Consider the following 22,092-nt stretch of genomic DNA (forward strand, 5'->3'; position numbering starts at 1 on the left):
GTACTTCAGTGGCTACTTGTCTGCTCGTGGCTGAACTTGTTCCTCCTGGTGTTTCAGCTGCCTTGGCTGTTGCCTTCACTCTGTTCTCAGCAGATGGCACCCTGTTGTTGCTACCTAGGGGAGTGAGGGCCTGGGCAGGGGTGACTGCTCAGGGTGCCCTGGCTAAGCCTGTCTTAGTTGTCCCTGGGCTCTGGCCTTTTTCTGGCCTTTCTGCCTTTGGGTTGGAGTTGCTGTTCACACTCTTTGTGATGGTGCCCTTGAAGGCCCTTGCACCTGCTCTGGGATGCTGTTTCCCCTTTTAGCCCATCTCCAGCTGTTTTCTGTATATTATGGGGATTCTTCACAGCTTCTGGTCCCCTGTGAATTTTTGAGCATGGCTGTGTAATCACTGACTACTTAAAAAATCTCTTTTACATTAGTTCTAGGGTTTGGTGAGAAAAAAGGGGGAAGGAGGCACTGCATTATGTGCTCAATTGGCCGTCTTGATTTTCCTAGTTAGTTCTATGCAGTCCCTCCTAATAAGCTTGTATGCTTTATTCATATTGTTGGGAAAGATTTCATAGTGGCCCTGGACTGAGCAGTTATTTGATTTAATACTTTGTGGTCTATCCTAACAGCTTTGAAAATTAAGTTTATTTCCTGTATGTCAATAGAAAATAGGCAAAGAATATGAGTAGATAATGGTCTTCTTTGCAGTAAGAGAAATGCAAATAAAAGTCTTGCTGAAAAACTTTTTTTTTTTTTTTACCTCTCAGTTGACAAGGATCAAAAAGTACAATTAAACAGTGGTGGCTATTGAGTGGAGAAATAGGCATTGCTGGTGGGAGTGCAAGTTGGTACAACAATAAAAGGCAGCTAACTAGGCAATATCTACCTAAATTAGAAATGCACATACCCTTCGACCCAGCAATTCTATTTTTCTAGATTTATTATACCTATATACTCATAGATGTGTGAAATGTTTTATATACTAAGTGGTATAAGATATAAGTAATATTTCATATATATTTATATCTCTTATTGGAGAATGATTTATAATAGCAAAAGACTAAACTATCCAAATGTCCATCAATATGGGATTTATTACCTTATAAAATGGAATGTTACACAGTTGTAAAAAGGAATGAAGTGCTTCATATATGGATATGTAATTATTTCTAATAGATGTTGGTAAGTGGAAATAGCAGAGTAAGGAGACATGTATCATATACTATGGTTTGTGTAAAAAGGGGAAAAATATATGTTTGTATGTACACTGAGTTTCTGTGGAATGGTACCCAGAGAAACTAGTAATATTTTCTCTGAGTTGAGAAACTAGGTGGTTAGAGGACAGGATGGGAGGGAGACTTTTCACTATATATTCTTTGAACCCTTTGTATTTTGTATCATTGTATGTTACTGATTCAAAAAATAAAATAAAAATGAAAATGTCTGACTTAAGTTTTATTAGTAGGCTTTGTGATAATATTGTTTCTCACTGTTGCCTTGCCTGGGGAGGGGAGGGGGTTGATTCCAAAGTGAAATTTTGCTTTTTTTGAAAATTCAGCATTCATGTACCTAATTAAACCACTGGAGTAAATTGTTCTAATTGATTGCTTTTAAGGTACATGAGAAAAGTAAAATACTGGTCTACTTAATTGAGAACAAATTGTGCTGATTCTTATTTCTTTTGATCTGGTGTCATTTTCATGCTATTGATTTTCATGAAGCGTAGAGAAGGAAAATTTAGTTCATGGTTGAGCCAGGAGAACCCATACTTAAATTGCTCATGCCAGTAAACACTCGTGCAACTAACTCATTTTGATCCACACACTTAAAGGTGTCTGTCCAGTACACAAATGTTAGGCCTACAATCCTAACTGCTGATTAGCCTGAGTCCCCGGATAAATAGCAAACTGTAAACACATTGTCAAGTTCTTTTTATTTGTTTTCCAAAAAACGTTTTGTTGAGGCATATACAAGGGTCACAGGCATTATTGGACAAATAAAAGAATTTACAACGTTTGGTGACAAGGAAATAGCAATACCCTTAAGTATTAATAGGTGATAGAGGACAAAATCTGTTGTGTACTCCTCAGAGCTAATGAATTTAATGTGGAATCCTCCAAAGACCTAGAAACATTACTTATTTTGCATTTATTGAAGAAGACAGTTCAGTTTTGAATAAGATTTGAAAGAAAGACTTTATTTGAGGAAACTAGTCTAAATGAAAGACCATTCTAAGACACCAAGTAATTAGAATGTGTGATCCTCATATCTCATGATGGGATAATATAGTTGATAAAGTAATTTAATATGTAAAAATAATGTTAGTGGTTGTGAAAGTATCTATTAATATGATTTGTTGGCATCTTTTTGGGATGTGTAGATTAGATTTTTGGAATTGAATTTTTTAGTTGATTTTTAAGAACTTTTTATTTTGAAACAATTATAGACTCACAAGTTATGAAAATAGTACAGCTACGTCTATGTACCTTTCACCTTGCTTCCCCCATTGTTAATATGACTATAGTATATTATCAAAACCAGAAAATTGGTTCTGGCACAATATAATAAACTGCAGACCATACTTGGATTTCTCAGTGTTTTACATGCACTTATTTTTTTTTTTTCTTGTGTGTGTGGCTTTTTTTCTTCCAGTCTGTGGCTTGTCTTTTCATCCTCTTAACAGGGTCTTTCACAGACCAAAAGTTTTATAATTTTGATGAAACTCAGATTATCAGCTTTCTTTTCTTTTGTATATTGTGCTTTTGCATCATGTCCATGAATTCTCCTAATCCTAGGCCACAAAGATTTTCTTCTATGTTATCTTCTATGAGTTTTATCATTTTATGTTTTACATTTAAATCTATGGTCTACTTTGAGTTAATTTTTGTATAAGGTTTATTTAGGTCAAGGTGCCATTTTTTTTTTGGCCTATTTTTTGCCTATCCAGTTCTAGCACCACTTGTTGAAAAGACTATTCTCTCTTCTATTGAATTGCTTTTGCACTGTTGACAAAAATCAGTTGGCTACACTTTTGTAAGTCCATTTCTGGATTTTCTATTTTGTTTTATTGATCTGTGTCTGCCACTAGCGTAGGTTTGAATTAATTCCTCTTTTCTGACTGAGCCCTGACTATTGCTTGTTAGTAACCTCATACAATGATGAAAATTTGAAATTTAGATTTTAGAAGCTAACCTAAATTATGTATCTTATGATGTTAAACTCTATCAGTCATAGATTTCATTAAGCTTGCTAGTTATGTGCCTCAGTAAAGAATAATTCACATTTCTGTCACCATTATTTTAGTTACGATGGTATTCTGTTTTCTGTGTATGTTAAAATCTGGAGCCAGACACAGTTGCAGGCACCTGTAGTCCCAGCTACTCAGGAGGCTGAGGATGGAGGATTGGTTGAGGCCAGGAGTTTGAGGCTGTAGTGAGCTACCATCACGCCTGTAAGTAGCCACTTGCCCTCCAGCCTGGGCAGCATAGTGAGACCTCCATCTCTTAAAAAAAATTAAATCTGAATAAGAAACGAAATAGTGAAGAAGATTTAAAAATACTTTGTTTTTAATCAAAGTCATATATGGATATGGTTTTAAAAATCAAATAATATGATGGACTTGAAATAAAAACTGTGCTGCCGTTTTTTCCACTCCAGAGTCCTTTTCCTTAGTGCTGGCCACTTTCAAATCCATTAGCTGTTGTTTCTCACTGTTTACCTCTTTATTTATAACTAAAAAGCTTTTACTGTTGTTTTTTGATGTAATACTTTTTAGATATTTTCTACTGACTCCCTACCTATTATGGAAGGTGAAGATTTAGTACTCTTAGGCCACCATTCCCATTTCTTTTTCTAGAATATTCTCAGTATAGTTAGCTCACAATTTTTGGCTAAATCTTTAGTATTTACATCATAATGATTATATAAATGTTGATTACTATTGAATTGAGTCATATATTATGATTATATGACCTTTCTTAAATAATTTTTGTTTAGTACATAGTCTTTAAAAAAATCATTTACTTTGTTTTCTATGTAGCTATTGTTCATTACTTCCAGATTCTCCTATAGTATTGTAACACTCCACAGAATAAGGTCCAACAACACATCAAGTGACCTATCATATCAGTTCTATTTTTTGTCCTTCTGGAGATCCTGGAGCCGTTTTGACTCTTGTCCCAGCCTGCAGCATGACTCTTGCCCTGTGACTTCTCTTCTCCACTGCCCTGTATTGAATACTGTTTCTTGAATTCCATATCTTCCTTTTTCTTGGCTTATTCCCTCAAGTGGAATCCCTCTTCTTCCCCTGGCTTCCAGAAAATGGGTGCTTAGGAGGTGTTTTGAATCTTGGCAAGTCAGAAAATGTCTTTATTATACCTTCATACTTAATTAGTAGTTTGGCTAGCTATAGAATTCTAGTTAAATTAGTTCCTCTTAAAATTTTAAAGACATTTGCTTCCCTGTCAACTAGCTTCCAGTATTGCTGTTGAAAGGTTGAGAAACCCTTCTTTTCTCCTCTTTAAAAAATGCTCTTTCAGCAGAACTACCATTCTTTTCCTTTTAAAAATTAATATATAGAACAGGAATAAAGAGTAATATAACAAAAGCCCATGCACATACTGTCCATTTCAACAAATCCAAACATTTGCCATTTGTACTTCATCTCACTTGCCTTCTATTCTTTCCCTTTTCTGTTTAAGAAAGTATTGACCTGCTGAAACCCCTCTCTGCCCTTTCTGCTATTAGAATTTGCTATTTATTTTTATGTATTTATTTATTCAGGTTGGCTGGGGTTTGAGGGAGTCTTTTTAATTTTTTTTTTTTTTCTTTTTTGAGACAGGGTCTTGCTCTGTTGCCCAAGCTGGAGCGCAGTAGTGCGATCATAGCTCACTGCAACCTCAAACTCCTGGGCTTAAGTAATCTTCCTGCCTCAGCCTCCTGAGTAGCTGGGACTACAGGTGCTTGCCACCATGCGTGGCTAATTTTTATATTTTTTTGTAGAGATGGGGTCTTGTTATGTTGCTCAGGCTGGTCTTGAAATCCTGGCTTCAAGCAGTCTTCCTGCCTCAGCCTCCCAAAATGCTGGGATTACAGGCATTAACCACCACACCCACCCTTGTTTTAATGCTTGTACTAGATATGATAAATCCATAATATCATTTGCATGTTTTAAAATCTTATACATGAAACCATACCATGGATATTATTTGGTATTTTTTTAAAATTATATTTTTTGAGATGTATTTATTTTGGTAATTGTGGCTCTGGTTCATTCATTTTTTTCACTACTGTATTCCATAGTAAGACTACTAAAAAATTTAATTTTAAATAGCTTAAAATATAAAGTGGCTTTGAAATGGAGTATGATAAGTAAGGGATTTATGTATTTCAGAATATGTCTTTATAGCATTTCCTAATTTGGCTTAATAATTTCTATTTTGAGAAATTAAACCTTAGGATTAGTTGACTTGATATGGAGGTATAATTGAAGTCAGCTATTTATTGGGGTCCCTGCCCCCATGATTAGGGAGGATGAAAGTAGTGGGTGGCTTCGGGTTCACGGGCAGGTGATCAGGAGCAGGTGTATTTCTCACTCATATTCAGAAGACCTGGCTGACCATGTGCATTGGGGAAGCCTCATGCCCTCAGATAAACAGCTCAGTCCTGTTCCGAAGAGAACATGGGAGGCATACTTCTAAATTCTGACCTTGACTTTAATCTTAATGCCTTTGTGGGATGAGGAGGGACATAAGTAAGAGAGTTAGTCACTTACTGATACAAATTCCCATCTGGCCTGAGCTTTCTTTGGCTCCTGAGCCCACATAGTTTCCTTTCATTGTGATGGTAATATTAAAATAGTACAATTTGTTATTCATCTCCTCGCCATTTTATTATTCAGTGAGAGACTTTTTCTGAACAAATTGAGATAAAACATGATCTAGAATTACGTTAAGTGTGATGTGAGGAAGACAGTGATTCATGTTTGTAACTAAATTTAATTTTCCCCTTCATGACCAAGAACGACACATACTGAAGAGCCGTGGGGATACTCGTTATTTATTTACTCACTTGTTCTTTCCACTTACTGTTTAAGGAATGCCTGTTCCATGCTAATCTAGACATTGGGATGGAAAGATGCATAAGATGGTTTCTATTGTCAATGATATTCATGGTTTAGGAGAAGATGCAAGCCAGCAAAATATTGTATGTGCCCTACAGCAGAGTGCAAGAAACATTAAATGTGACTACTTTGGAATCTTGAGCTCTTTCACTTGAAGCAGGTGATTAAGGTCTGTCCCCATTACCTCCATAAGTGTAGGTAGTGCATGGTAGTTACTTGAACCACTTTCTCCTCGTCTTTGCACATTCAAGCTATCCAGTCTCTTTCTTTATCATCACTGTTTTAGTTGTAAAGAGCTTTATTTTCAGACTATTTGTTAATAAGTTATTATTATGAATTTTCTTTAAGATACTTTCCTGGACAGAGATATGCCTATCCTAAGATCTATGATACCAGTACAGAATCTGTTCGGATTTTTGTGTTTTGTGTTGGCTAAGACATATTTTAGCCCCATTTCCCTCCATGTAACTTTGTATCTGATATTTGATATACCTAAAAATGAAGAGAGGTGTGATTTCTTTTAGTAAGTTCATAGTTTTTTACATGTAGAAAAAGTATGATAACTATTTTGAACAAGTTTGAAGATATTTTTCCTTTTTTATAGGTTGTCTTGTGGAAATGCAGGTTTAAGGACAAGTTATCTACCAAATTAGAAGATGGGATCAAACAGCAGCAGAATCGGTGATCTTCCTAAAAATGAGTACTTAAAGAAGTTATCAGGAGCAGAACCTGTCTCTGAGAATGACCCGTTCTGGAATCAGCTTCTCTCGTTTTCTTTCCCTGCACCAACGAGCAGGTAAGAGATTGCCTGGAGATCGAAAATTGGTGTAGAGGGCCACGTGAACATTTGTGGTGTGCTGATTTAAAAAAAAATTTTTTTTAATGTTCTATGTGACTGTCTGTGTATCTATCTGTGATACATGTAGCAGTAGAAAACCTGAAGGATATGAAAAGGATAATAAGCTTTTCTCTTCTCTTTCTCCCACTCAGCCCCTCTCTTCTCCAGAGGTAACCACTGGTAGCAGTTTCTTTTGAAGCCTTCTGGATATAGTACAAGGTTATTTAAGCATGTATTTCATGTAGTTTTATAAAATGTTTAAGTGCAAATGTAGCACACTACACATACTATTCTGTCCCTTGTTTTTTTCCATAGTTAAACGAAATATATCTTCTATATGTAGCACATATGCAGCTGCCTTATTCTTTTTTAATGGGTGCAGAGTATCCATAGAATATATGTAATCAGTTTTCTATTGATAGACATTTAGATTGTTTCCAGTCTTTTGTTATGACAGATAACGCTGCATACATCATTTCTCATGCATACACATATATCTAGTATAAATTCCTTGAAGTAGAATTGCTGGGTCAAAGTGCACATGCATTTGTAACTTTGGTAGATATGCCAAACCGTGTGCCGTGGAAATTGTACCAGTTTACAGTCCTACCAGCGGTGTTTGAGACAGTCTGTTTCTCCACACCTTTGTCAGTTTGGTGCATTTTTAGACTTTGGACCTTTGCCAATTTGGTAGGTGAAAAACGGTATCTCATTTTAAACTCTCTGTTATAAAAATTGACAAAATAGAGTACCTGGAATATTGAATTCCCATGTACTCAATACATGGGAATACATTAAAAAATTTTTTATTTTTTAACAGTTTTATTGTGATGGGCAGAATAGTGTTTCACCAAAAGATGTCCATGTCCTAGTCTTCAGAGTCTATGAATATGTTACATGGCAAAGGGGAATTAAGGTAGCAAATGGAACTAAGGTTGCTAATCAGCTGACCTTAAATAGATTATATTGGATTATCTAGGTGGGCCCAATTGCTAGGGTTCTTGAAAGTGAAAGAGGAAAGTAGAAGAGAAAGTAGGAGTGATGTGAGTGATGTGATTGATACGATGTGAGTGATGTGATGTGAGGTGAGGTGAGGAGGACTCAACCTGCCCTTGCTGGCTTTGAAGATGGAAGAAGGGGATCAAGAGTTAAGAAATGTGAGCAGCTTGCAGAAGCTGGAAGAGGCGAGGAAACAGATCTCCCCCTGGGGCCTCCAGAAAGGAATGCAGCCCTGCTGACATCTTTTTGTTTGTTTGTTTGTTGCAAAATATTAAGGGGGTACAAATGTTTTTGTTACATGGATACCTTGTGTAATGCTTAAGACAGGCTTTTAGGTCTATGAGGCGGCTCACACCTATAATCCTAGCACTCTGGGAGGCCGAGGCGGGAGGATCATTTGAGCTCAGGAGTTCAAATGAGCAGCCTGAGCAAGAGCCAGACCCCGTCTCTACTAAAAAACAATAGAAAGAAATTAGCTGGACAACTAAAAATATATAGAAAAAATTAGCCACGCATGGTGGCGCATGCCTGTAGTCCCAGTTACTCGGAAGGCTGAGGCAGGAGGATCGCTTGAGCCCAGGAGTTTGAGGTTGCTGTGAGCTAGGCTGATGCCATGGCACTATAGCCTGGACAATAGAGTGAGATTCTTGTCTCAAAAAAAAAAAAAAAAAAAAAAAAAAAGATGGGGCTTTTAGCGTTACCTTCATCAGAATAGTGTTCATTGTACCCAATAGGTAAGTTTTTACCCCTCACCTGTTTTCCCACCCTCCTCACTTCTTGGTTTCCAATGACCTTTACATCTCTTTGTGTGTACCCATGGTTTAGCTCCCAATTATTAGTGAGTATATGTGGTGTCTGTTTTTCCATTTCTGAGATACTTTAGTTAAGATAATGGTCTCCAGTTCCATCCAAGTTGCTGCAAAAGACATTTTATTCCTTTTCATGACTGAGCAGTACTCCATGGTGTATGTGTATACACACACACACACACACACACACACACATATATATATACATACACCATAGTTTCTTGATCTACTCATGAATTGATGGGCACTTATGTTGATTCCACATCTTTGCAGTTGTGAAGTGTGCTGCAATAAACATTTGAGTGTGCCTGTCTTTTTGACAAAATGATTTCTTTTCTGTTGGGTAGAGATGTAGTAATGGGATTGCTAGATCAAACGATAAGTCTACCTTTATTTTTCTGAGGACTCTCTATACTGTTTTCCATAGAGGTTGTACTAATTTGCATTCCCACCAATAGTATATAAGTGTTCCTTTCTCTCTGAGTCCATGCCAGCATCTATTATTTTTTGACTTTTTAATAATTGCCATTCTGACAGGGATAAGGTGATATCTTGTGGTTTTAATTTACATTTCCTTGAAGATTAGTGACATTGAGCATTTTTTCATATGTTTATTGGCCATTTGTCTTTCTTGTTTTGAGAAGCTTCTGTTCATATCTTTTGCCCACTTTTTAATAGGGTTGTTTGTTTTTTTCTTGCTGATTTGCTTGAGTTCTTGTAAATTCTGGTTGTTAGCCCTTTATCAGATTTGTAGCTTGTGAATATTTTCTCCTGTTCTGTAGGTTGTCAGTTTGCTCTCTTGATTGTCTCCTTAGCTGTGCAGAAGCTTTTTAGTTTAATCAAATCCCATTTATTAATTTTTGTGTTGTTTTACACCACTAAATTTGTGGTAACTTTTATAGCAGCCATAGAAAACTAATACATGTTATTTAGATATGTATTACATTAGAATATTGAAAAAGTGTGGTTTTATACTAGTTATTATGCTAAGATTGATCAGAGGTTTGAGTGTGTTTTAATGTTCATTGATTTTTGTCTGAATCACTTATTTCATAAGAGGTTACAAAATGGTGATATTTCTAATTTGGTTATTCCTTCCACACTTATTAACTGGAATTCTTCTGTAGAGAAGAACTTTCCTTCATCAGTTAGGTCATGTAAAATATATTTCTTACTATATTATATTACTAAATAAGGGCAAACACTTCATTCTTTTCCAGTTTTCAGGAAGAGATTGGTATAATGGTGACAAATAAGTCTGTACTTCTCTCCCCTGACCCCAGAGGTAGAGGGGCGATTTCTCTATCTTTTGAGGGTGAATTAAAACACACACAGGCACACACACATTTTTGTGTGACCAATTGCAGTCATTTTTCCATTTGATACCCAGTTGGATGAGCTTTGGATAGTGGCCCTTTTGATTTTATTTGCCTTTTTTTTTTTGAGACAGTCTCGCTCTGTCACCTCGGAGTAGAATGCTGTGGCATCAGCCTAGCTCACAGCAACCTCAAACTCCTGGGCTCAAGCTATCATCCTGCCCCAGCCTTCCAAGTAGCTGGGACTACAGGCATGCACCACCATGCCTGGCTAATTTTCTCCATATGTATTTTTAGTTGTCCAGCTAATTTCTTTCTATTGTTTTTTAGTAGAGACGGGGTCTGGCTCTTGCTCAGGCTGGTCCTTGAACTCCTGAGCTGAAATGATCCACCGGCCTTGGCCTCTCAGAATGCTAGGATTATAGGCATGAGCCACTGCACCCGGCCAGAGTTCTAGATTTGAGAGTGGTGCTAAGCGATAGAGTAACAGCTTGTGTGCTCTCCTCACGGGGAATCATTTTGCTGGGGCAGTGACTTTGGGCGCAGTGTAAAGAATGGAGGCCGGGAAGCATGGTAGGAGATATATAGATTCAGGAGCCAGACTGACCTTGCCTTGCAGCTCAGCTCTGCTACTTACTGGCTTTGTGAACTCAGGCAAGCTGCTCAATCTCATTGAGCCTGTTGCTTCTGCTGTAAAATGGGAACAGTAATCCTTACCATGTAGATGTGTAGAGATGGTAAAACACCATAGTGCATGTAAAGTGTCTGACTTTACTCTTCTTTCAGAGAATAATACCTATTAGTTTTAAAAAGAGCAAGGGCTCTGTCTTGAGTCTAAAATATTTGAGGAGTGAAAATAAACCGGAGAAATTTAACCAATTTCCTGATGACTGCTTTATACTGATCATTGAAAGTCCTGTGACCCTTTTGAATTAATTGTTTAACTGTTCTAAAAATTAGGCCAGACAGTGAGTATAATAATATTTGTCTTTGTGCTTAAACAATATACTTTTTATAAAGGCTACTTTTCAGAAGCCTTTAATGTGTTACGGAAATTGTATTATGTATACTGAGCACTAGATGGTGCTCATATAAGGCAAAAAGACAGCTTTTGGCACAGTCATTTAAAACTCATTTTTCTAAGCACTAAAGTAGTACATGTTCATTTTTAATACTTTTAAATACAGAAAAGAACAAGGAAGGCAAAAAAGATAAAAATAATAAGCAGGAGTAACTATTGTTAACATTTTGTTCTGTCTCATTTAAAAATGTATTTATCATATTCTACACGTTGTTTCTTTAACTCACATTTCCCTTATGTTAGTGTTTTCCTACAACATAATTTTAAATGGTTGTAGAGTAGTCTATCTTATAAATATCCATACTTTATTTGTTATTGAACATTTTGGTTATTTCTTATTTTCATGATTATATATGAAAATATGATGAATTTTCTTGTAGCCAAGTCTTTGTGCATATCCCTGTTATATAAGTCGAGTGAGTTCTTTATAGTTAGTTTGCTGGTAAAATAATCTTTTTTTTTACCCCCTTTCCCCTGACCAAAATAATCTTCTTTAAAAAAATTACATAATTAGTCTTTTGTTGTAGAAAAGTCAGAAAATACAGAAACAAAGGGAAAAATAGTCATGTTTTCTCATCACACAGAGATAACCATTGTTAATATTTTGGTATATAGTCTTACATACTTTTAAAAAATATGTATTTATATTTTTTTGCAAAATGGGATTATACTGTATTAATGCTATGCAACTTTTGAAAATTAACATATTTAATGTTTTATTTTCAATAAATGTGGATTTTTGCTTAAAAAGCAATTATTGAATACCTCCTATTTGCCAAGCACTGTTTACAAGAACTGAAAACATGAGAGACAAGGTCCCGGCCCTTGTGCAACTTACATGTTAGCGGAGGAGATGGACAGTAAACAAGTAATTATATAAGGTCATTTCTGGAAGTGCCAAGTATAATGAAGAAAAATAAAGCAGAGCGAAGTCACAGAGAGTGACAGAATGGGAGCAAATGCAAGCAGGAGACTCCTTTAGATAGAGGGTCTCTGGGAAGGCAGCTGGGGAATTAGCCATGCCACCTGTGGGGGGAGAGTTCCAGGTAGAGGGAACAGCAAGGGTAAGGAACCTGAAGCAGGAATAAGTTCTGCAAGACAGAGGAGTAGCAAAAAGGCCAGTGCAGCAGAACAGTGTGCAAGGAAATGAATTATGTAGGGACTTCTGGCCATATGAAAGTTTTTTATGTTGCATGGTATTTCAGAGACGAGCATGTTTCAATGTTGGTATTTGGGAATAGAGCCTAGTCTGCTATCATTTACTAACAACTACCTTATAATATGGAAGGATTTTACATAATTTTTTTTATTGTGGTAAAATACATATAACATAAAATTGACCTTTTCATCCATTTTAAACTGTACAAGTCAGTGTCATTAAGTACATTTACAATGTTGTACAACCATGCCCACTGTCCCTTTCCAGAACCTTTTCATCACCCCAAACAAAACACTATTAAACAGTAACTTCCCTTTCCCCCTTCCTCTCAGTCCCTTGCAACCTCTATTCTACTTTCTGTCTCTGTGAATTTGACTACTCTGGGTACTTCATGTAAGTGGAATCATACAGTATTTGTCCTTTTCTGACTGGCTTATTTCACATAGCATAATATTTTCAAGGTTCATCCATGTTATGATGTGTCAGAATTTCCTTCCTTAAGCCTGAATAATATCCATTGTAGGTATATAGCACATTGTATTATATAATATTTTTTAAACTTTGGTTTGTTGTGGTCATAAATTCTTTTAAAGGGCCTCCATTTCTCTTTAGCATTGTTAGGTTTCAGTTACCACTTTGATTTTTCTTGCATTATAAAAAAATTTAGTTCTGCTAAGATAAATGATAAAAGATAATGATAAAATAGTAAAAGGTAAATGATGCAAGTATCATTCTGGGCTGGGCACAGTGGCTCATGGCTGTGATCCCAGCAGTTTGGGAGGCCAAGGTGGGAGGATCGCTTGAGCCTAGGAGTTTGAGACCAGCCTGGACAACATAATGAGATCCTGTCTCTTAAAAAAAAAATTTAGTCGAGCATGTTGGCATGTGCCTGTAGTTCTAGCTGCTCAAGAGGCTGAGGTGGAAGGATAGCTTGAGCCCAGGGGTTCAACATTGCATTGAGCTATGATCACGCCACTACACTCTAACCTGGGTGACAGAGTGAGACCTTGTCTCAAAAAAAAAAAAAAAAAAAAGTCATTCTGCTAAGAGGCTTTGCTAATGTAAACCTTATCATTGATTTACTAATTATTCATTGAGCATGTATTGTGTGTCCGGCGCTAGGTTCATTGCCTTAGGTGTATCTCTTCATTTAGTTCTGTTATTGTTATTCAAATCTGTTATTACTACCATATATGAGAAAACCGAGACCTATGAGACCTACGGAGACCTACGGAGGTTGTCCGGAGTCACACAGTGAGCAGCTAGTCAGAACCAGATTTAAACCAGGTTTATTTGTGTAACTCTAAAGAAGAATTCTGATGACCATTGTGCTACACTGTCTCCTTTTGGAAGTGTAGACTAATCACAGACCAAGCTTGAAATAACGACTAAAGAGCTGCAGCATTAAATTATATGGTTATCTTTGAGAAAAGGATCACCAGATTTTATATTCACATTTTCAAGTACTTTCAAAGCACAGGTACCTTTATGTTTTAGTCATAATCACAGGTACTTTTATGTGTGAGTGCCATTATTTACAACAATGCACAGAAGCTGATGAGTAATCTGTTTGGTATTTTAACCTTGCCGTGGGTGGAGTGTATCTTCTCTCTGTTTAAGGGGACCTGCCTGAATGAATGATTCTTTCTCAAAGCTTCTTAATCTGTTTCCTTAGTTGAGAACCAGGAAAAGAGACCTTTATTGAATTAGGTCATAAGTTTTTACCTGACAAACAATTAAGTGATTGTAAAATTATTTTATTTTCTTTGAATCTTTGATGGCTGTCTCTGTTTCTGTATTTTTATTCTCTTTGGCACACTTTCTGTACAATTATTTTAGAACTTTTCAAGTTGAAAACAATCTACTGTCATTGAGGTGGGCCTGGGATAGCTACTAAACTGTCTTCTAAATTCTTTTCTAATTCTTTCATCATAGGTTTGCTTGGATGGTGACAAAAATAATGTACTAGGTTATTTTACTAAGGGAATAAATAATTTGAACTTTTCTTGGCATCTTATTTTCTCAAATTGAGGGATCCCAAAAAGTTCAGTTTTTACATCTTGAGTCAAAACCTTCATTTCCTGTCCATTCATTTATACCTTTCTATGCAAAATCATTTTGGAAGATGCTTGAGTTTGCCCAGGATTACTCCCTTCAACCAAAAGTTTAAATGGAGGAAAATATCTATTGTTGACCATGCTAAAGGATGGGAGCAAGTAGGTTTTACTCCAAGTGCACCCTTGATTCCTTTTCTCACTGTGTTGGTTGGAATATGATTTTTTAAAGTCATTTTTTCTTTTACTTTCTTGAAAAAATAAATACCGCATTATCTAGCATGGTAGTTGCTGAAATTTTGACATTTTGATAGTTATAGTGCTTTTCATTTTGGCAGGTGAATGACAGCATGTAGCATTGTCTGTGAATCGCATGACTATAAACACCTTTTTGGTTCTGCTTAGTGCATTAAAAATTGCTATAATAAATTTATATGTAGTTTTTATCCTTTGATTTTTTTTCCTATGAATAGGCCCTTTTAAAACATTAACCTTCCCACAGTTTAACCACTGAATGGGCTGATTCTTGTTAGTTTTGTGAATGATTTCTGTAATTCTCTTTGCTAAGGTAAGGGGGAAAAAGTCTTTAGAATGCTTCTGTGCTTTTCTGAATGGTTACTTGTTGATATACTCAGGTCATACCTTGAACTGACAAACATTATATATTTGTCAGAATATGTATGTTCTGGGCTGAAAGTGACATCATTAATATAAAATGTCAATTTTGAAATAATTTTATGACAGAATTTTCAGTGAAAGGGACATAAGCATTTTCAGCGTGTATTTTATGAACCTTATAGTTTAGCAGAATCTATGTTCAGAAGGCTGTTACAACTTTACCCCCAACAAGTTTTTGCCTATTTGCTTTTCTTTAAAAGATTTAAACTATTAAGTTTTTCATCTTTTGTTAATTGAGATTCATATATCAGACTGATGTACCTAAAAGTAAAGTCAAACCAGGCTAGATAACTGAAAGCTGTGAATTAAGAAAAATGTAATTTAAAATTTTAGCTCCCTGACCAACCTATGGTTTATGATTTTATAGCAGTTATAAAAAGTCATCTATTGTCTTTCCTTATTACATTTAAAAATTTCTGTTTTCTTCTAATTTTTTATCATTCACATAATTTTTACATGATTGCAATTATAACATAGATATAATTTTTATAACAAATAATACTTAACATATATGACAAAACTTCTTTTAGTTAATATATAGAAATTGCAAGCAGTTGGTGGAGTGTTTCTACATTGATATGTGGATTTGCTTTAATGAAAAGTATCTAAATTAATATTATTCATATTGAAAGATATTAAACTAGAGGTTAGATGTGTTTATTCTTATATTGTGACCTTGGACATATTACTTAGCTTCTTTATTTCTGTCACTTGCAAAGTGAGGATACTCCTGTTTCTTCAGTCAACTTTTCGGAGTTTTTAAAAGAAACCAAATGAAATAATCAAGGTGAAAGAACTTTGAATAGTGTATATAGGACTATACAAAATGCAGGCTATTTCAGCAAATTTATTTGCATGTCAACAATAATGGGTTAACATCTTTAAAAACCTTTGTAGAAGGTAAAATAATAGTTTTTCTAAATCTCCCCTTGTTGAAATACTTTCTTTAAAATACAACACAATCACTTTTTGGTCTTTTGGCTAAGATCTAGTGTGAAATATAACACAAAGATCAGTTCCAATTCAGTTTTGGCCAGAGAGTTAAAAATTCCGAATTAATGGAGTTCAAATCAATAAAGTCCTGGTAAATGTGTACTTAGTTGCAATTTTTAGTTTTTTTAAAATAATTTTTTTCTATTGCATAAATTTTTTTAAAAATCTAATTTTATGTGGGGACCAAATTACTTCTACATTTGAGAATATGGTAAGACTTTTTTTTTTAGGTTGCAGTGTTACTCTACAACCAACTGGTAAGTTTCTTTTAAAAAACTATATATTATTCAACCTCTTCTTTCTTTCTTTTTTTTTTTTTTTATTTCAATAGGTTTAGGGGGTACAAGTGGTTTTTTTGTTACATGGATGAATTGTGTAGTATCAACCTCTTATTTCTTTCATCACTGAGGACCAGCACATGGCCTCGCAGTGTCCACTGGTACTTCTTATGTTACTTAAAAATCCAGTGTGGACAGATGAACAAGGAGGCAGATGGGGTGGTAGAAACAAAAGGAGAGAGAGTTGTCAAAGGCGGAAGGAATTGGATGGTAGAAACCACTAAAGGGGCACAAACCATTCCTTCAGGCTGCATATTGGCTCCATGAAACAGGTCACAGAGCATCAGTTAAGTTAGCAGCTTTAGTGTGCTGTGAATATTTTATTTGCAAACTGTAGCCTGATTGACCTGGTCCACCAATTGATGAAAATATTATAAGTAACTCTTGTGTATTTTCTTACATGACAATTATCAGGAAAAGACAATCAGTTTATTAGATGACCCATGTTATGTATTTATTTTGGTTGTGGAAAATCGAATTCTTGAACTACAAGTTTTATATGAATGTAGCTTTTTCTCCTTACCAGCTAATGTTCTTTCTTATTTGTCAGGGGGGTAAAGCTGCTTGACATCTAACAGTGATATCTGTTGATTACTGAAGGGATGCATGCTTGAGCACCATGCTCTGGACTTTTTATTCTTTCATTCAGGAACTAATGGTGGGGTCTCCCCTGAGGTTGTGGTGGAGAGTAGATCTACCCATCAAGGCCAGGGTTATTTCTTTTCTGTCACCTCCTGAATTATGGCTGATCATTTGGAGGCATTCTCTACTTAAGTGGCAATGAATTCAATCTATCTTTATAATGAAAAAAATCTACAATTTTTAACTTAATGTTTGCCTAAATTTTTACTTTTTCTGTCAAAACTGAACATTTCTGCATCCTGTTCACTAGACCATTCTTGAAGAGAAGGCCAGAGCTGTTTGTCATTGTTGTCACTTTAAGTCCAAAGAGGTTGTAAACTCTGTACAATATTGATGTGCCCTGTCCCTATGTTATTTAATACAAAAATTGATTGCCTGGTACAGCTAAAGAATTTAGGTGGTGTTGAATAGAGTTCATTCTAAATTTACAGTGGCATGGTAATAATTTGCTAGTTAGACTCATATGCTTTATGAATTCCTCTCTGTAGGCCATTTTTGAGGGGAAAAATCTGTATTTGTAATAAAGCTTCTTATGCTTGCTTACTGTCATCACATACTTACCTGAGCATAAAGATCGCTGGATTTGGCGTCAAAAGGTCTGAGTTTGTAATTTTGCAACTTTAGCAATATGTGGGAGGTTATAAGCCTCAATTATGCACTATTGGTGGGTAATTGGTTAAGTCTTTCTGGAACATAATTTGTAGTATTCATCAAAACAGAAGTGTTCATTGACTTAGCAGTTGCATTCCTAGATTTTATGTTAAGGAGATAATTGGACAAGTTCAGAAATATATATAGAAAGACATATGTGTAAAGACGTTCATAGCATAGCTGGGCATGGTGGCACGTGCCTGTAGTCCCACCTACTCTGGAGGCTCAGGCAGGAGGATCGCTTGAGCCCAGGAGTTTGAGGTTGCAGTGAGCTATGATGATGCCACTGCACTCTACCCGGGGCGACAGAGTGAGACTCTGTCTCAAAAAAAAAGTAAAAATTACCTAGATTTAAAAGTCTCTGTTATGCCACTTATTAACTGTATTTTCTTTTTAAGTGCCATTATCTCATCTGTAGAATAGAAATACTATCTGCTGTTTCTTTTTCACAAGATGGTTGAGAGGATCAAATGATGTATTGTATGCAGAACCACTTTGTAAACTATAAAGCAGCATATAAATATACATTACTTAATACTGAGAAATTTTGCTAGGTAGCTAAGGAATATTGACATCCTTTGTAATTCACTAGGGCTATACTTCCAATAAAACATTAACGTAAAGAGAATGAAAGCAGATCACATACAGTTGTTTGATGCAGCTGCCTTGATACTATTTCAAAATGTGTAACCACTTCAAAATTCCTAAACGATGTTTTATATTAATACTGCCCTCCTTGTCAATTGGGGCAAGACTGGGAAAGGCTGGTAAATTACTTCTAAGTGTATTAAGGAATAAATATATGCAAATTTGACAGTTTAATACTTGTAGTTTTTTGTTGTTGGGGGATTAGGGCACTCACATTTATTGAGCTGTGTGCTGAGCACTTTTCTTCACACATTGGCACATAGTCCTTACAACTACACTATGAGATGGTGGCATCCTTACCTCCCTTTTACAGATGAGGAATCAGAGGCTCTCAAAGTAATGTGGTTAGGTCATACCAGCAGGAAATGAGGAAGCTAGAACTTAAATATGCAGCTTCAAAAACTGTACTTTTTGCATTATATTGGGGACATATATTGTTTTCAGCAGTGAGCACATGATTGGAAATCCATGTGAGCCACGTACATGAGTTTTGTTCATTGACGGTGGTGGTTAAATTGAGAGGTAGCACATTTGGTGTATGTTTTGAAAGTGCCCAGCCTATGAATCCAGTGAGTGCAGAGACATTCTGTATTCTTGGTGTTAGAATTCCTTCCTGTTGTTTCAATTTGGTATGTAATTTTAGTGGAACTAAACTAGAATTTTTAATGATTTTGTACTTGACTGTGTTTGGATTTAGTGACAGTTAGTGGTTTATCCAAGTCTGCTGGCCTGACACTTGGCAGCAGCAGTGGTTAATTATATAGTGATTGTTGTGAGCACATGGTTAGGCTTTATCATATGCACTAGTAGAGGCATTATTAGTATTTTTGTTGTTCTAATTATCTTTTTTTTTTTTGCTAAAAATCTCAGGATGGTTGTAGCCAGGGGCTGATATTTAACTGTCTGGAGCACTTTGCTGCTGGTGTACATGTAGTGTGTGTTTTTGATTTTGTGTTTACGGACTCCCCATTATATATAGGATAAAATCCAAACTCCTTGACATGGCATTAAGATTCTTCACTCTTTTGCTCTGTTTTACCTTGCCAGTCTTCTCTGTTACCTACACTCCTGAGCAACTTAACTTTGGCATGATGTGTGTTGACAGACCCAGCAGAGGTGGCATAGAATACATTGATTATTTGAGATGTAACTTGGAAATAACTTGGCTGTACTATTGGTATTCGTTGTTGGAATTGTGTAGCGGAAGCATGTGGAGGGTGTGAGGCTGAGGTTGCTGACAGCTCTCTCTCTCTAGGGAGATGCTCTTCATGAAATCAAAGTAAGGAAGCGAGTAGACTTAGAACATAGCCCAGAAATGGCAGTGGTAATGGCTAAGAGCTTCCCTATAGTTGTGAAAATTTTAATAACCACTTTTCTTGCTGAAATATCTTCAGTGTAGACCAATGAAGTTTCTTAAAACCGTAAGAAAATTCTTAGACCTATTTTACATTTTCTTTAGGGGGTCTGGGGTGTGTGTGTGTGTGTGTGTGTGTGTGTGTATGAGTGAGATATTCTTGGGCATAGCTCTCCAGTCCTTAGTTTTCGTTGTTCATTGAGATTTCACCAAACTGACGCAAGGATATGATAAATGTTTGAGGTGATGGATATTTTAATTACCCTGATTTGATCATTACACATTGTATGCATGTATCAAAATATCACATAAACCCCATAAATACGTACCATTATTATGTATCAAGAAAAGAAATAAAACTGAGATTCCTACTCTATGTTTGTGTTGCTGTCAGAATAACAGTGTGGCCGTTCTCTGAGAAGAAGGTGTCTGATACGCTGTAAGGATTGCTTCAGATAGAGTCACATTTGGTCATTGGTGCTATATGGTTATTTATCTAGTTTGTTTAGCAAGTTTGCTTAAGAGAATACTAGTTTTAAATATTTATTCCTAATCTTCCATTATTGACAGTTTTCAAATTGACCTGGAGGTATGGAATTTCTGTATACATTAAGTTTGAAGTACACCTGTGTGGTACTAATTTATTTAATCTCAATGAGTATGAATATTTGACTCCTGCCTTTTTGCCCTCTTTTGCATGTTTTGATTGCCCCAGATCTGCCTTCAGAAACATTTGGTTTCTAATTGTAATTGTCTTGGAAACATTGGCATACTTTTGCAGTTCCATTTTACTTTTATTTACTGCAAATGATGATTTGTTAGTTGCCTGCTGCCAGAACATCTGAGCTCATTTGTTTAACTAAAGCAGTACTGTGCATAGATGCCTATAACAGGCAGCAACAGTTACCAGCCACCCCGGTTGCTTACCACCTCATTATAGCCCTAAATCAAGCAAATGGGAAAGCAGATTATTCTCAAAATGTTCCAAGAAGTTTAGAAAATTGGAGGATGGAGGGACGGGAGGAAAGGAATTCTATTATAACAATCAATGTGTTGCTTTTGGCAGAGGTGTGCCTGGCTGATTTCCTTTGTAGAAATAAGTGACACTTCAGAGTGCAGAAACTGTAGGCATACTGCAACAAACAGAGCTCTGTGACTCTTTTATTTAGTAGGTAATTGCCGAGTGTTCTTCTGGCTACACCCCCGTACCAGGCATAGCCGGGAACGCATGAGGGAATGAGATTTTCCCTGTTCTCATGGAGCTTATTATCTGGGCACTGAAGATGCTTCTCCCTCACAGTGGTGATCCTTAAAGGAGGTGGTGGCAGTGGTGCTGTTTCAGATCATGGCCATGTGTAGGAGGACCCCGGCCTGGTGGGCCTAATTGCAGAATGGCAGGTGCTAACTGGCTTAACACAAAGGGGAGCTTTCCAAGTGTGGTGGTGGGATAATTCTGACAAATCAGATGGCTTCAAAAAGATGTGCTCTTCTACATTTGAAAACAAATGTCTTTTAAAAAATATTTTAATAAAAATTTAAAACTTGAGAGGCAGACCTTGCCTTGAGGGCTAGAAACTGGGAAGTGTTCCTTGAGGAGCAAGGGGAAGTAATTTTGTCCTCTAGTAATGAAATGTCTGTCAGTGGCATTTATTCATTCAGTAGATTTTTGTTATTAATAGCTACCTGCTTTGAACCAGCCTGGGATGCTGTGATGAAGAAGGAGCCCACAATCTAGTGGGGGCCACTGGCGAGTCACTGGGCAGTCTCACCCCACCGTGCTCAGTTTTATGATTAGGTGCTATATGGGGCAGAGGCTGTGCTTCTTACTTGAGAAGCCTAGCCTGTGTCTCTGATCATCATCTTAGGTGATCAAAGAAGGCTTCCTGGAAGAAGTGAGGTCCAGACCACTCTCACTAATATATGTTGTGATTAATCCCGTTTCCAACTAATATTGTATTAAATATAATTTTTTACCCCCAAAATTCATATGTTGAAACACATGGATCATTGAAGCTCTTGGTTCCAGCTAGTTTTAAAAGAGAGTGTCATTGAGTGAAGAAGGTAGAAGCACTAGTGAAACAGTTTTTATGCATGTGGCCTAGCTATTAACCTCTTAAAAGTTCTTTATAATCCTTTGCATTTTATACCTCTTTGCTTTTTTGCCTGAGTAAACAATAAACTGAGTAATTCATAGTTTTTACCTCTTGCCAACTACTAATGTATATCAGACCACAGCGATTTATTAATTTGAAGTCATTTGGTTATTAACAAAAATCAGTTTGCTTTAGCATATGTCTGAAAGAGGGGAATACATGATGAAGAGACAGAAGTGCCTCATAGAATCCAAGATCAGGAACACAGCTAGGCTTCTGGAATTCTGGAACTGGTCCTGAGAATTGGAAAGCCAGCAGTAATCCTGAGCG

The 22,092-nt window shown here is 36.2% G+C and overlaps 1 protein-coding gene across 2 annotated transcripts in view; it reads left to right on the top strand.

The window, feature by feature from the left end:
- DYM (dymeclin) overlaps nucleotides 1-22,092 on the top strand; it is a 281,123-nt gene that overhangs the window by 16,325 nt on the left and 242,706 nt on the right. For both annotated transcript variants that reach the window (XM_069468007.1, XM_069468008.1), the window contains exon 2: nucleotides 6,714-6,905. In XM_069468007.1, the coding sequence (XP_069324108.1) occupies nucleotides 6,766-6,905 (140 nt within the window). In that variant the 5' untranslated portion in view covers nucleotides 6,714-6,765. The remainder of the gene's footprint in view (nucleotides 1-6,713; nucleotides 6,906-22,092) is intronic.

The sequence above is a fragment of the Eulemur rufifrons genome, chromosome 5 (assembly GCF_041146395.1).
Source record: "Eulemur rufifrons isolate Redbay chromosome 5, OSU_ERuf_1, whole genome shotgun sequence".
In the NCBI taxonomy this organism is placed as follows: domain Eukaryota; kingdom Metazoa; phylum Chordata; class Mammalia; order Primates; family Lemuridae; genus Eulemur; species Eulemur rufifrons.